This window comes from Oryctolagus cuniculus, chromosome 1 (genome assembly GCF_964237555.1).
Source record: "Oryctolagus cuniculus chromosome 1, mOryCun1.1, whole genome shotgun sequence".
Taxonomy (NCBI): Eukaryota; Metazoa; Chordata; class Mammalia; order Lagomorpha; family Leporidae; genus Oryctolagus; species Oryctolagus cuniculus.
The window spans coordinates 233,577,267-233,590,857 of record NC_091432.1 but is presented as its reverse complement, the minus strand read 5'-3'; the positions used below and the strand labels follow the sequence as shown (position 1 = coordinate 233,590,857).

General features: G+C 62.0%; 1 protein-coding gene across 1 annotated transcript in view; it reads right to left on the bottom strand.

The window, feature by feature from the left end:
* LAMC3 (laminin subunit gamma 3) overlaps nucleotides 1–8,861 on the bottom strand; it is a 56,456-nt gene extending 47,595 nt beyond the window's left edge. Inside the window, exon 1 of the mRNA XM_070058191.1 lies at nucleotides 8,427–8,861. Coding sequence (XP_069914292.1) covers nucleotides 8,427–8,799 — 373 coding nt within the window. The 5' untranslated portion in view covers nucleotides 8,800–8,861. The remainder of the gene's footprint in view (nucleotides 1–8,426) is intronic.
* Between the last annotated feature and the right edge of the window lie 4,730 nt (nucleotides 8,862–13,591).

Genomic DNA, 13,591 nt, shown 5'->3' with positions numbered 1-13,591 from the left:
AGGGAGAGGGAGAGGGAGGGAGAGGGAGAGAGAGAGGGAGAGAGAGGGAGAGGGAGAGGGAGAGGGAGAGAGAGAAGGAGAGAGAGCGAGCGAGCGAGCGAGCGTCGGAGGTGCCAGGGGGTGGGGAAGGGAATGGGAAGACGAAGAAAGTTCTGGCAGCAGACAGGGCAAGGCACAGAACACCACCGGCACGGCACGCTGAGCCCAGTGGTGACGGCAAAGGCTGTGTGTCTCTGCTCACAAGACAAGACAAGCTGGGGACAGCGTGCATTGTTCCCTTGGGAAAGCAGGCTGGTGACACGGAGGAAGAGCCACAGGAACACTCCTACTTGGCTGAGGAATTCCACTCCTGGGAACGCGCCGGAGCCTGCAGGCACAGCAGGGACAGGGGAGCGCCCGGGACAGCTGGCAGGGGGAGGGGGCAGACAGCCTGCGACGCTGGGAGCCACAGGGGAAGCCGGGGCGGGGTGGAGGGGTGCCGAATGAAAACCAAGACAGGAGGGCGCACGTGCAGGATCACCCAGCTTGGACTGGAAACTCTCGAGAGAGCAGGCGGGAAGGGGCGCCATCCGCCAGAGACGCGTGTCTGTGCCCAGGACTCGGTGTGCCGCCTGCTTCCAACATTTTCCCCAATTTTCGCTCGGGAAGCCTGTTCTAATTTAAAAACTGGAGAAAACACATTTTGACCAAAAAAAAAAAAAAAAAAATCTGTCGAAAGCCACCACCGCCCTGGCGCGTTCTGTTTTAAGATGTTTTTCAGAGTTCTGTCGCGGCGCAGCCTGGCGCCGCCACTCCGGCTCCCGCGCAAGGGGTGCGCGAGCAGCCGGCAGAGGTGGGCGCGGGGGGCGGCCGGGGGGCTGCTTGGGTTTCCAGGGGGTTTTGGGCCCCGCAACCAGCTACGGGTTCAAGCCACACGTGCGCCAAACAAAGGATGCCGTGCGGGGCGGACCACCCGGTAAACAGCTCACAGCCGGGCACCTTGAGGGAAGCGAGCAGGAGCCACTTAAAAGGTAGCCGGCAGCCAGAGCTCCGTGGGAAAAGGCAGTTGCCAGAGCTTCACGCAGGCCACGCCAGGAGTGAGCGACCACGCGTGCATGGGCACGGCAGGAACTTTCTTGTGACACAAGTTCATTAGCAGGACCAAGAAAGCAACTTTATCATCGCTCTGCGACCAAGCACTGCTGGCCAGGCAAGGGAATCAGCCTGATCCAGACCCCTGCTAGCTCCAGGGGCCCGTGAGGCTTTAGGGCAACTGAGACAGGTGTGTCCCCAACTGCTGATGGGGGTGATGCCGTGCCACGGCTCCTTCACCCCCAGGCTGGTCCCTCTCTCGGGAATGCTGTTCCCTGCGCTGCTGACCTGGCTGGTTCTCATGCAGCCCTGCTCATCCCACCGGCACACTCCTCACCACGGTGCCTCCTCCCTCTCCACTCACCTGCCAGGCTGAACTCACAGCTCTGCCAACAACCAGCCCGGCAAGAACTTCCCTGCCCATGGCTGCTCACCCTCACAGCCACACATAGGTCTGGGCACCTCCCTCAGCTTTTTTACTCCGTTCTAGAAAGATCAGCCATCCCTCTCCACCCACGGAGCTGAGCACGGCACCCCGCACACAGTAGGTGCCCAATAAATGCTCACTAGAGGGGCCGGCGGCATGGCATAGTAGGCTAAGCCTCCACCTGCAGCACCGGCATCCCATATGGGAGCCAGTTCAAGACCCGGCTGCTCCTCTTCCAATCCAGCTCTCTGCTGTGGCCTGGGAAAGCAGTAGAAGATGGCCCAAGTGCTTGGGCCCCTGCACCCGCGAGGGAGACCAGGAAGAAGCGCCTGGCTCCTGGCTTCAGATTGGCTCATCTCGGCCGTTGTGGCTATCTGGGGAGTGAACCAGCAGACGGAAGACCTCTCTCTCTGTCTCTACCTCTCTCTATAACTCTGTCTTTCAAATAAATAAAATAAATCTTAAAAAAAAATGCTCATGAGACACACAATAAAGACAAAGCGTGATTGTGCCTCCAGGGGGTTGATAATCCAGTGAGAGCTGAGACAGGCGGGCAGGCCTGACAACGTGGCCGCAGTGTCCCCTGAGTCTGCTCAGCAGCAACGCCCAGATTTAGTGAGCACCCACTACGTGCCGGGCAGCCCGCTTTTTGCACGTGGCACACCTGACGCTGTACACGACAAGGAGGCTGAGAAGAAAGGACCCGTCCGTGACAACAGCTGGGTTCCCACTTGACTGCGGCTCCCAGAGTCACCACCTGGAACCAGGCCACCCGTCCGTCGGGGCTCTGGGTCTCTGGCAAGAAGGGGCTGGTGCCCGTGGGGACAGTGTCCCAGCCTCCAGCACAGCAGAGGCCCAGCCCGGACAGGGACAGAGAGTGCCGAGCCCCGTGGGCTCCAAACAGCTGGGACATAAAGGCCATCAGGAGTGACACCAGCACAGTCACGGATCCAAGCCGGCCCACATCCGGCACTGACCAAGCAGAATGATCTCGGAACGGAGAGGCTTATTTTGGGAAAATGGAAACAAAACAAAGCCCTTTAATTGGAGCCATCTGGGGATCAGGGGCTTGGGGGATGGGGTGGGAGGGGGCAGGGTGGGGAACTGAGCTGGGAGCGCCTGGGCGAGGCCTCCCTGCCCCCGGTGGTGGTGGTGGTGGCTGTGCCAGAGCCGCTCCCTGCCTGTCGGGGCGGGGGGGGGGGGGCCACAGCAGGGTCCCTGGGCCCCACTGTCTGGCCACCACCGTTCCTGTCCTACCTCTCCCATCCCAGGCTCCCAGCAGCTCTGGGCACCGTGAATCCTCAGAAGGAATCAGGGTCTCCCTGCAGCCGTGCGGCACACGAGACATGAGGGCCCAAGAGAACCGGGCCGTGCCCATCACAGCTCCCCCATCCCTGGGCCAGGTCTAGCTCCAAACATGAAGTGAAATGGCTGGGTCTATTTGGTTAACCTGGAGAGAGCAAACAGACCTGAACTGGCGCCCATATGGGATGCTGGCGCTGCAGGCAGCGGCTTTACCCACTGTGCCATGGCGCTAGCCCCAAAATAAATAAATCTCAATAAAAATACATTTAACACAGCGCTGGCATTATGGAGCAGCAGGCCAAGCTGCCAGCTGCAACGCCAGCATCCCGTGTGGGCACCGGTTCCAGTCCCAGCTGCTCCACTTCCGATCCAGCTCCCTGCAAATGCTCCTGGGAAAGCAGCGGGAGATGGCCCAAGTGCTTGGGCCCCTGCACCCATGTGGGAGACCCAGAGGAAGCTCCTGGCTCCTGGCTTCCATCTAGCCCAGCCCTGGTTATTGCAGCCACTTGGGGAATGAACCAGCAGGTGGAAGATCTCTCTGTGTCTCTCCTCTCTCCGTAACTCTGCCTTTCAAATAAATACATCAACTTAAGAAGAAAACCATATCACACAAAATGTGCCATCTCAACCACTGAGTTCAGTGGTGCTAAGTACATGCACACCGGGGTGCGGCCACCGCCCCACCCAGCTCAGGCTCTGCCCAACGTCGACCTGAAATGCTGCCCCATTCCCTCCTCCCAGCCCCTGCAACCACCAGTCCACCTTCTGTGCTGTGCATCTGAGCACACAACAAAGCACACGGTCGGTATTCAGCCCGCTGGGTCTGCCTCTACCCACGCACCCTCTTCCCCCATCCAAGGCCACGTACTATCCCACGGCCTGGCCGGACGGCCTTGTGTTCATCCACTCATCCACCAGCGGGGACTGTGGCTCTCACGGATGTGGCTGCCATGCACCCAGGTGCCTTCACTTTGGGACCCTAAGCCTGGAGCCCTCTTGGGACCTCCAGGGCCGGCAGACGCTCAGGAAGCCGCTCAAGGACTCAGGTGGCAGACTGGGCCGGGGACAGAGGCGCAGGGAGAGTTCTGAATGTGCTCTGGGTACCCAGAGGCAAAGCCGGGGCATGAGACGGGGAAAGGGCACCCCGGGTGGGAGGGCGGCATGGGGCGGAGGGGAGGAGCTGACGGGGGTGGAGCCCAGGGGCGAGCAGCAGCGGGCAACACCAGGGGAGGCCACACCACTGCCAACGCCACGGCCAGGACACGACTGCGAGGTGGAGGAGTCATTTGGTCTTCACCTGTCCTTCCCTGGGGAGGAATCCCACATGGCCACGTGTGCGGCTCCGTGGCCCAGTTATCTGGGCTAGTGACGTGAACACATGCCTCAGTTTCCCCATTTAACAACCACAGGGCTAAAGGAGCAAATGCCAGGGATGCGCTCGGAGCCGTCAGTGCCAGTCGCGGCTCAGGTCTGGCTGCTGCTCTGTTCACTGGCCGGCCGGCCTTTACCCAGCACCCAGCGTGGCGGGCCCTGGGCTGGGTTTGGGGGTTCAGCTGTGAAAACAGGCGACCCTCCGGCAGCTCAGAGCCAGCACAGACACAAACAAACCTAGCCTCACCCAACTGTGACTGGGACCACCGGGAGGCAAGGGCCAGGACCATCGGAACACCCAGGAGGGGCGGGCCGCTTGCCTGTGGCTGGGTCCCCGGGGCGGTCTCACCCCACTGACTCCATAGCTGTGTTTATGAATGAGATGTGGGCTACGAGAAGTTAGGCAGACGCGGAGGGAACGGGCAGCCTTGGGCCCGGCCGCGGCCAGGCCGGGGCGGGGAGGCAGCTGACACGGCCAGAGCTGGAGGCGAAGTGGCCAGGGACAGTCTGGTGAAGGGGAGGTCGATGGGGCTGTAGTCACCCTCCCGGCTCCGGGATGTCCCACTCCTGCGGCCCCTGGCTTCGCCCCAGGAGGCCCTGAGCGGGAGGTGGAGGCTACCCAGGGCCGCAGCCTTGACCCCTGACCTGCCCCGGGCCCCGCGTTCCAGACAGAACCCCCAGGGAGAAGAAAGGGGGACTCGGCCACCAGCACCAGCCCAGCAGAGGCAAACACGGCCGCCCACTCAACAGGAAGACTCGATGGAGCCAAAGCTCAGGCGACCCAGCTGGCTCCAGGTTCTGCCGGAGCCAGCAGCTCCCCCGTCCCCGCCCCGCCGCCCAGTGACGTCCAGCCCCGGATCAGGGTCAACCCTCCCAACCCTCCCCAGGGTGAGCAAGCCCCATTGTCTTGTGCAGGCCCTGCGGGTCTCAGGACAGCCTCCCACGTGCCCCGCTCAGCCTGGAGCCGCCTCTCGCCTTTCGCCAACTCCTACAGGTGTGGGCGGGACCGGATGCAGCTAAGGTACCAAGGGGCGGGCCCTCAGAGGGCAGAGTGTCCTCACACCGTTCCTCCATCCCAGCCATCCCCCGGAGGCCCCCGAGCCCCGCGGGGTGGCCTTGTTCCCCACCTGCCCTTGTGGCTCCTGTTCTCAGTGAGGACCAGGACCTGGGGGAGGGCAGGAGCCCCACCTGCTGCCTCCTGCCCTGCTCAGGGGCCCAGCACGCCTGTGCAGGGGGCCCTCGTGTGGATCCCAAACTCTCAGCACGCCAAGCAAGGGTGCAGGCAGGAGGAGCAACCCTCCATCCCCTCCCCCAAAAGCCACTACTCAGATGCGGGTTCCTCCCAGGACCAAGGTGGAAGCTCCTGACCCAGGCTAACAGGGACACCTGTCTTTGCCAGGAAGGATGGTCAGGGGGCCCACGGTCCCTCCCCCGTACCAACCCATGTGGCCACAGGCGACCTGCGAGCCTCGGTTTCCCCATCTCTAGAACCAACTCTGCCAAGTCGCCATGCCGACCTAGGAGTTCTGGGCCTGCAGCCTGCACCTCCTCCACCCCAGCCACGCCTCCTCCCCCCACCCCGGCCGCCCAGGGGCTGGGAGCTGCCAGACCTGCTGCGCCCTTTCATCCCAGACAGGAAGGCTCTGCTCTGGATCTGGAACAGATGTCGGGAGCCACAGGGGGCTGGGAAAGCAGCGACCTCCAGCCCAGGCCCACCGCCGTCCCCTCCCACGAGTGGGAGCGGGGAGAGTGGGGGATGGAGCCCTGGAGGTGGCCCGAGGACCAAGAGGGGCAGAGAGCCTCCCCGCCTAGCTCAGGGCCTCTGCCAGGGACCCCAGCAAGCCCAGACCTCCCTTCTCCTAAGGGGACACCACCCAGAGTTAACCCAGAGCAAATCTAAGGCAAATGCAAGCAAAACGCGCCAAGCCTGGGCTGCTCTGGGCCCCACGACCAGGCCCAGGGTCACATGTCTTTTCGGAAGCCGGGGCGAGCATTTCTGTCGCTCGGCGCAGCCCACCCACGGGGGACACTCAGCCGGGAGCCGGTCACCCACAGGGACTCTCACAGCTCCCACCTAAGCTCATGGACCCCCGAGGGCTGGCGAGTCTCATCACCACTGTACAGACGAGGAAACAGGGGCAGAGCTGGTGGTCGCTTGCACAGTGAGGGGCTGCGCTGGGCCTGAGTCCAAAACCCCTCTCGAACGTCCACCCTATTCTGTCTCCAGGAGCAGGCAGAGAACCCGGTCTGCACGGAAGCACGGGGTGGGGGAAGCGGGCGGGGCAGCATCCGTCACCCATCTTTCATTCATTTCTGTTTTGCTTGCATTTTGCAGGCATTTCTGGACCCCTCCCATATGTCCGGGACAACACAGTAACCTGGGGAAAGCCACACTGGGAGGCATGCGTGTGTGCATGAGTGTGCAAGCGTGTGCACGCATACGTGTGTGTGTGTGCGTGAGTCTACGTGCTACCTTCATGCCACACTTACAGTAGGGGGTCCCCCTGGGCCTCGGGCCCCTCGCCCGTGATGGGGTCAGGGCCACCCTGCCTCTGAGGGTTTCAGGCAGCATTAGGTCGTCCCCGGAGCTCGAACCCCGGGCCGGCCTGCAGTCAGCGCTCAGTCAGTCTTCGGGAGCTGCCCCCAAATCCAAAGACCGAGACATCCCCCACCCGCTCCTGCTCTGTTTGTCCTGACCTGGACCCCTTTGCCGCTGGTTCCACCAACACAAGTGACACACTTCGCCAGGGAGCGGTGTGCCTTCCCCACAACAGACTCCCCATCCCAGACTCCTTCCCCTGTGGCCGGGGGTCCTGCCTGTCCCCTCGAGCCAGCGTCCCCAGCCTCCTCCTTCCCCACGGGCTTCCGGTCTTCCCTGACCATCCAGAACACAGGCCGAGAAAAGGTGCCGAGGGCGGGGCCTGAGCTCCCTGGGGGGTCTCAACCAGCTCCCGCCTGCCCTGTCCTTGCCCCCACTCCAAGGTCATTCCCCAGCCCTCCCCAGGGCTCTGTCACCCAGGCCAAGGGGAAGCCAAGTGGGCTGCGGGTGCCAGAGCTCACGTCAAGGACTTCCTGCTCTGATGGCTGACAGGGCTGGCCACAGCCAGGCTGCCTGCCTTCGGGCAAGACACGCAACTTCCCCGAGTCTCCCATCTGAAAGACGGGACGCAGTTCTGCCACCCCTTAGCCAAACTCTCGGGCCCCAGAAGTCTTGGAATTCAGAACTTTGCAGAGCTGGGACGGACATCCCAAGGCATGTAAACACCCCCAGCGGCTCTGGGGCTGCAGGCTGGACTCCGATGAGCCTTCGGCAGCAAAATGCATGAATCTTCACTCTCAGTAGGACAGACGGCCTAGAAATAGCCCGGTCAGCTTTAGCAGCCAACACGAGTTATACGCATACTTGGAGAGCAGGCACGTAGCTGTGCGGATGAGATGCCCGCGCCCCGCTTGCCTTGCAGCAGCTGGGGATTCTGGGTCCAGCTTCCCACCAATGCAGACCCCAGGAGGTGGCAGGCGGCGGCTTCCAGCCACCCACGTAGGAGGCCTGGCAGGCACTGTGTCTTCAGCCGAAGCCCAGCCCAGCTGTTGCCGGCATTAGGGGAGTGAACCAGTGGACAAGAGCAAGCTGTCTCTCTCTCTCTCTCATTCTTTCTACCTCTCAAAAAACCAACCAACCAACCAACCTTCAAGTTGCCAAAGCTCTCAGGACAGGTGCCCAGTGCGTGGCAGAGGCCTGCGGGGGACACTGGACTGGACAGGAGGAGGACCGGCAGGCAGCCGTCCAAGTCCCTGCACTGGGGGAAGGGCAAGAGGGAAGGGCTGGGTGGAGACTCCCAGCTCTCATTCCTGGGGATCCAAGGGCGTGGGGCTCCGGGGAGGATGGGGAGAGGGGACGGGCAGAGGCCCTGGCAACCCGCCCAGCTACCCAACGGCAGGACCAAGCAAGTCTCCAGTGCCCCCTCGGCTCAGCATGAACACACCCACGGCCTGCCCCAGCCTCCGAGACCCACCGAGCCCCCGCAGGGAGTTGGCAGCGCAGCCTGGGTCAGGACCCCTTGTCTGGAGATCAAAGCAGCCCAGCGCCTGGGACCCGCGCTGCCCCCCCCCCCCTCCGAGCGGGCTGCTAACTGCCCTCCGGGGTCTCCTGCCCCGCCAGCCACAAGCGGCACCCCTCCCGGTCTGTCCTGCAGCCACCAACGGGGACCAGGTCCCCGGGACCCCAGCCTCCGCCCGCGGGCCCCGCGCTTACCCAGGCGCAGCGTCAGGTTGACCGAGGTGGGGTACTGCACGCCCAAGGCCATGGTCGGGCTCTGCCACCAGGTGCTCTCGTCCGGGCTGTGGAAGTCGGTGAGGTAGGAGGCGTTGTGGTGGCGCAGGGGGTCGGCGGCGTCGCAGCGCTGGCACTGCGCCCCCGCGCCCGGCGCGCCCACGTGCGGGCAGAAGTCCTCGGGCGGGCTCCCGCACGTGTGCGAGGCCTCGGCGCGCCGGCCGAACGCCGCGTTCTCGAACACGGGCAGGCAGCGCTGCGGCCGCCCCGCGCCGTCGTAGCACGCGCCCATGTCTGCGCCCACCGCGCGCGGCGCCGCCAACGCCAAGCCCAGCAGCAGCGCTGCCACCGCCATGGCGCGCAGCCCCGACGCCCGTGCGCTCCCGGCCGGCTCGCGCGGCTGGACGGCACCGCCTTCCCGTGGGGCGCGCTGGAGGCCGGCGGGGAGGGACGGGGCGGGACAGGGCATCTGGGCCCCCAGCCTCCGCCCGGGCCGCGCTGTCCCTTCGCGCTCACCCCCACCTGGTGGACGCGCCCGGGAGTGCCTGGCTGCCTTCTCTAAGAGAGGCTTAGTGGGGAAGACGTGGGTTGGGATGGCTTTGGTTCTTGGCTCCGGCGCCTCCCGTCGCTTTCGGACCTGTGCACACCCTGGGAGGCAGCAGGTGGGTCCCTGCCACCCACGTGGGAGGCGCAGGTTGAGTTCCAGGCTCCTGGCCTGGGGATTTGGGGGAGTGACCAGGTGGATGGGAACTCAATCCCAGCCCCCTTCTTCTCAAAAAAAAAATTTTTTTTTAAGTTTTGGTGGCGTTGGTAAACACAGATGCATTGCCCCGGGGTTGCAGCGAGTTACACACCACCTGCTCACCCAGCCCGAGACAACTGGGCCCTGAGGTCAGTCTCTGGGCGCTGTCCTGCGTGCCCCCCCAGCAGTGAAGTGCGCCCTGGGCAGCTACCTGGGTGGTCCTCACTTTCCCATGTCTCTGTGGACCCCAGAAAGTGCTCCCACTGCGGGCTTCTCTGCTCGCTCTCTGTCTCTCTGGTTGTTTTTATTATTTACTTGTTTATTTGAAAGGCAGAGTTAGAGAGAGAGGGACATGTCCCGTCCTCTGGTTTCCGCCCCAGATGGCCGCAGCAGTCGGGGCTGGGCCAAGCAGAAGCCAGAACTCCATCTGGGTCTCCCATGTGGCCGGCAGGGGCCCAGGCACGTGGGCCATCTTCGGCCGCTTTTCGTGGTGGGTTAGCAGGGGGCCGGATGAGAAGCAGAGCGGCCGGCACTCAAACAGGAGCTTACACGGACTTAACCCGCTGGGCCACAGTGCCAGCCCCTGCTCCCCGCTCTCAAAGTGAACAGATTCTAACCTGACTGCTGTGGTCTGGTCACAGATCTCCCTGGGAGAGGCCTTCCTGTCCCCTCCAGGATACGCCCATGTGTAAGCCGCTTTCCCTGATTCTCACATTAGGAGGGGCTGGGGACCCCCCGCCCAGGACTCGTGGCAGGCATCATATAGCACAGACTATTTTCCACCAAACTCCACGTTAAACGCTGAAATGCTGCAGAGTTTCCATCCGGGGAGGAATCAAATGGGGCGGGCGCCCGGGCAGGGAAACTTCGAGACACGAGCTTAACTGGAGTGAGCTGTCTACCTGCCAGGTGTCAGGAGGGGATTAAAACGGCCCAACTCTAGAAAGGACGACAGGTGGATCCATGGAACGGAGTGGAGATTCCAGAAGCAGGTCCAGGTAGGATTCGCACCGGAAATCACCACTGGTATTGGGTGTCACTCCAGCTAATGCAATAAGGCAAGAAAAATTAGCAGACATAAATATGTCTGCTTTATACTTATCCAAAGATACATATCTTGAAAATCTAGACATTCTTTGGTATTCTAAGATTACCAAAGTTAATAAGAATGTAGTAAGATGGCTGACTACAGCAGAAAGCACAAAAACCAGTGCCAGCAACAATTTAGAAAAAGATGAGCCAGCGCTGTGGCGTAGTGGGTAAAGCCGCAGCCTGCAGTGCCAGCATCCCTTATGGGAGCCAGTTCAAGACCCGGCTGCTCCACTTCTGATCCAGCTCTCTGCTGTGGCCTGGGAAAGCAGTGGAAGATGGCCCAAATGCCTGGGTCCCTGCACCCATGTGGGAAACCTGGAAGAAGCTCCTGGCTCCTGGCTTCTGCCTGGACCATCCCTGGCCATTTTGGGAGTGAACCCACCGGATAGAAGATCTTGCTCTCTGTGTGTCTCTCTTTCAAATAAATAAATCTTTTAAAAAGCTTTTAATTAAGTAATTTCACTTATTTGAAAATCAGAGAGAAAGAGAGAAAGACTACCTCTCGCCCACTTTTTCACGCCCTAAATGTTCACAACAGGCAGGGCTGAAGCCAGGAGCCAGGAACTCCATCCATCCAGGTCTCCTGTGTGAGTGACAGGGACCCAGGCACCTGAGGCTTGGTGCGCCAGCAGGAAGCTGGAATCAGAAGTGGAGCCAGGACTCGGATGCTGGGTCCCAAGTGGTGTTTCCTCAATCACGGAGCCAAACACCTGCCCGTAATTTTTTAAATTTTTTTTTAAAGATTCATTTTATTTATTTGAAAGACAGAGTTACAGAGAGAGATGGAGACAAAGAGAGAGAGGTCTTCCATCCGCTGGTTCACTCCCCAGATGGCCGCAATGGCCAGAGCTGCGCTGATCCGAAGCCAGGAGCCAGGAGCTTCTTCTGGGTCTCTTGTGGGGGTGCAGGGGCCCAAGGACTAGGGCCATCTTCTACTGCTTTCCCAGGCCACAGCAGAGAGCTGGATCGGAAGTGCAGCAGCCGGGACTTGAACCGGTGCCCATATGGGATGCCGACACTTCAGGCCAGGGCGTTAACCCACTGCACTATGGCGCCAGCCCTCATAATTTATTTTTTTATTTTTATTTTTTTGACAGGCAGAGTGGACAGTGAGAGAGAGACAGAGAGAAAGGTCTTCCTTTGCCGTTGGTTCACCCTCCAATGGCCGCCACAGCCGGTGTGCTGCGGCCGGCGCACCGTGCTGATTCGATGGCAGGAGCCAGGTGCTTCTCCTGGTCTCCCATGGGGTGCAGGCCCCAAGCACTTGGGCCATCCTCCACTGCACTCCCTGGCCACAGCAGAGAGCTGGCCTGGAAGAGGGGCAACCGGGACAGAATCTGGCGCCCCGACCGGGACTAGAACCCGGTGTGCCAGCGCCGCAAGGCGGAGGATTAGCCTAGTGAGCTGCGGCGCCGGCCATAATTTATTTTTAAAGTCAGAAGAAAAATAATGAACTTTTAGGTCGGAGGAGGTTTCAATATATGACATCAATCTATTTGTCTGTATATTTGCCAATGCATTGTCCGACATAATTATTTAAAAGTTTTAGTTGTGGCAAGAGACATAAAATGTTCCGTCTTCGCCATTTTTAAGTTGGAGCCCAGCAGTATTCCCGACACTCGCTGTTGTGCAGCCCTCACCACCATCGGTCTCCAAGACCTTTCTGTCTTGCAAAACTGAAGTTCTGTGCCCACTAGGCCATAATTCTCCATACTCCCCCCAGTGAAAAGTAATTTTAATATTTTTATGAATAAAGGGGCCCACTAAGGGGAAAAATGCCTGGGCTCCAGGGAGCTCGACAGGGCCAGCTGGTGCGGCGGGAGCTGGGCAGGTGCCTCCCAGGACGCCCTCGCCTGCGGTGAGCTCAGCCCGGGGCCGGGGGGGAGGGGCTGCTTGAGAGCGGGGACTGTGGCACACGGTGGCTGTGGCTGAGTCGCCTGCTGCTGCAAAGAGAGAAAACGAAAAGCTCGGGGTGACCAGCCACCACGCCGAAGCTCAAGTCCAGAGAGAGACACCTGCAGGTCCTGTAGCCACGGGGATCCAATGGACGGCGCAGCAGGACCCAGGAAGATGCTCCCTGGAGGAGCCCAGGTGGGGCAGGGGTGGCCGTCTGCGAGGCTGCACAGACAACTTTGAATGCTGACTCCTTAAACCCCTTGGGCTGCAGCCAGGGGTCCTCCCCCCGCCTAACCCCACCACCAGTGCTGGGAAAGTATGAGGAAGCCTCAGATGGGCAGGGCCCCCCAGACAACACCTGCTGCCCTGCCCTGGGCCCCACCTGCTGCCCTGGGCCCCACCTGCTGCCCTGGGCCCCACCTGCTGTCCTGGGCCCCACCTGCTGCCCCTCGGCTCCACCTACTGCCTCTGGGCCCCACCTGCTGCCCTGGGCCCCACCTGCTGCCCTGGGCCCCACCTGCTGTCCTGGGCCCCACCTGCTGCCCCTCGGCTCCACCTACTGCCTCTGGGCCCCACCTGCTGCCCTGGGCCCCACCTGCTGTCCTGGGCCCCACCTGCTGCCCTGGGCCCCACCTGCTGTCCTGGGCCCCACCTGTTACCCTGGGCCCCACCTGCTGCTCTGGGCCCCATCTGCTGTCCTGGCCCCCACCTGCTGTCCCTGAGCCCCACCTGCTGCCCCTAGGATCTGCCTCCTCCTCCCCTTTTGACTAGAGGTGCACTGACAAGGGCTAATCCAACGTGGCCCAAAGGAGTGAGTGAGTTACACCCCAGAGAGGCGCACAGGCCTGGCTAACGGTGTCAACTTTAAAGGACTCTGTGGCAAGGGCAGCCACGAGGACCCAACAGCTGTCCTCCAGGCCAGGTGCGGCACGCCCACCTCCGTCAGCCTGGGTCCTGATGGGAAAACGCTCCTGCCAGTCAAGTGTCCTCGCGTGAGATTGGTGGAGGCGAGCAGAGGCCGCCCTCCGTCCCCCGTGCAGCCCTTGGTGCTGGTGGGAACTGTGCCTGGTGGCCAGCAGACGCTGCCTCCTTTCTGGTCCTGGGATGCAGTCACGGCGATGGCATCCCAGAGCCCGCAGGGGTGGCTGGCTCGGGGGCGGTGGCAGCTGCCCTGGGGGTCAGTGCTGTGGGGTCCTGGGTGGCAGCCCCCTGCCCCGCAGCCCGGAGCCCAGAGTGCTCTGTGGCTAAGACAGGCTCCTGCCTGGCTGCAGAGAGAAAGAAGCCTGAGGGCGTCGCAAGTCTTGTTCTTACTGGGACAGCCACTCCCGGCCCTCCCGGGGCTCCCGGTCAGTGAGGGAGACCCGCGTGCACGGCCCCCAGTGAGCAGGCTGACAGGTGCCGCAGCGCGTGGGGCCTG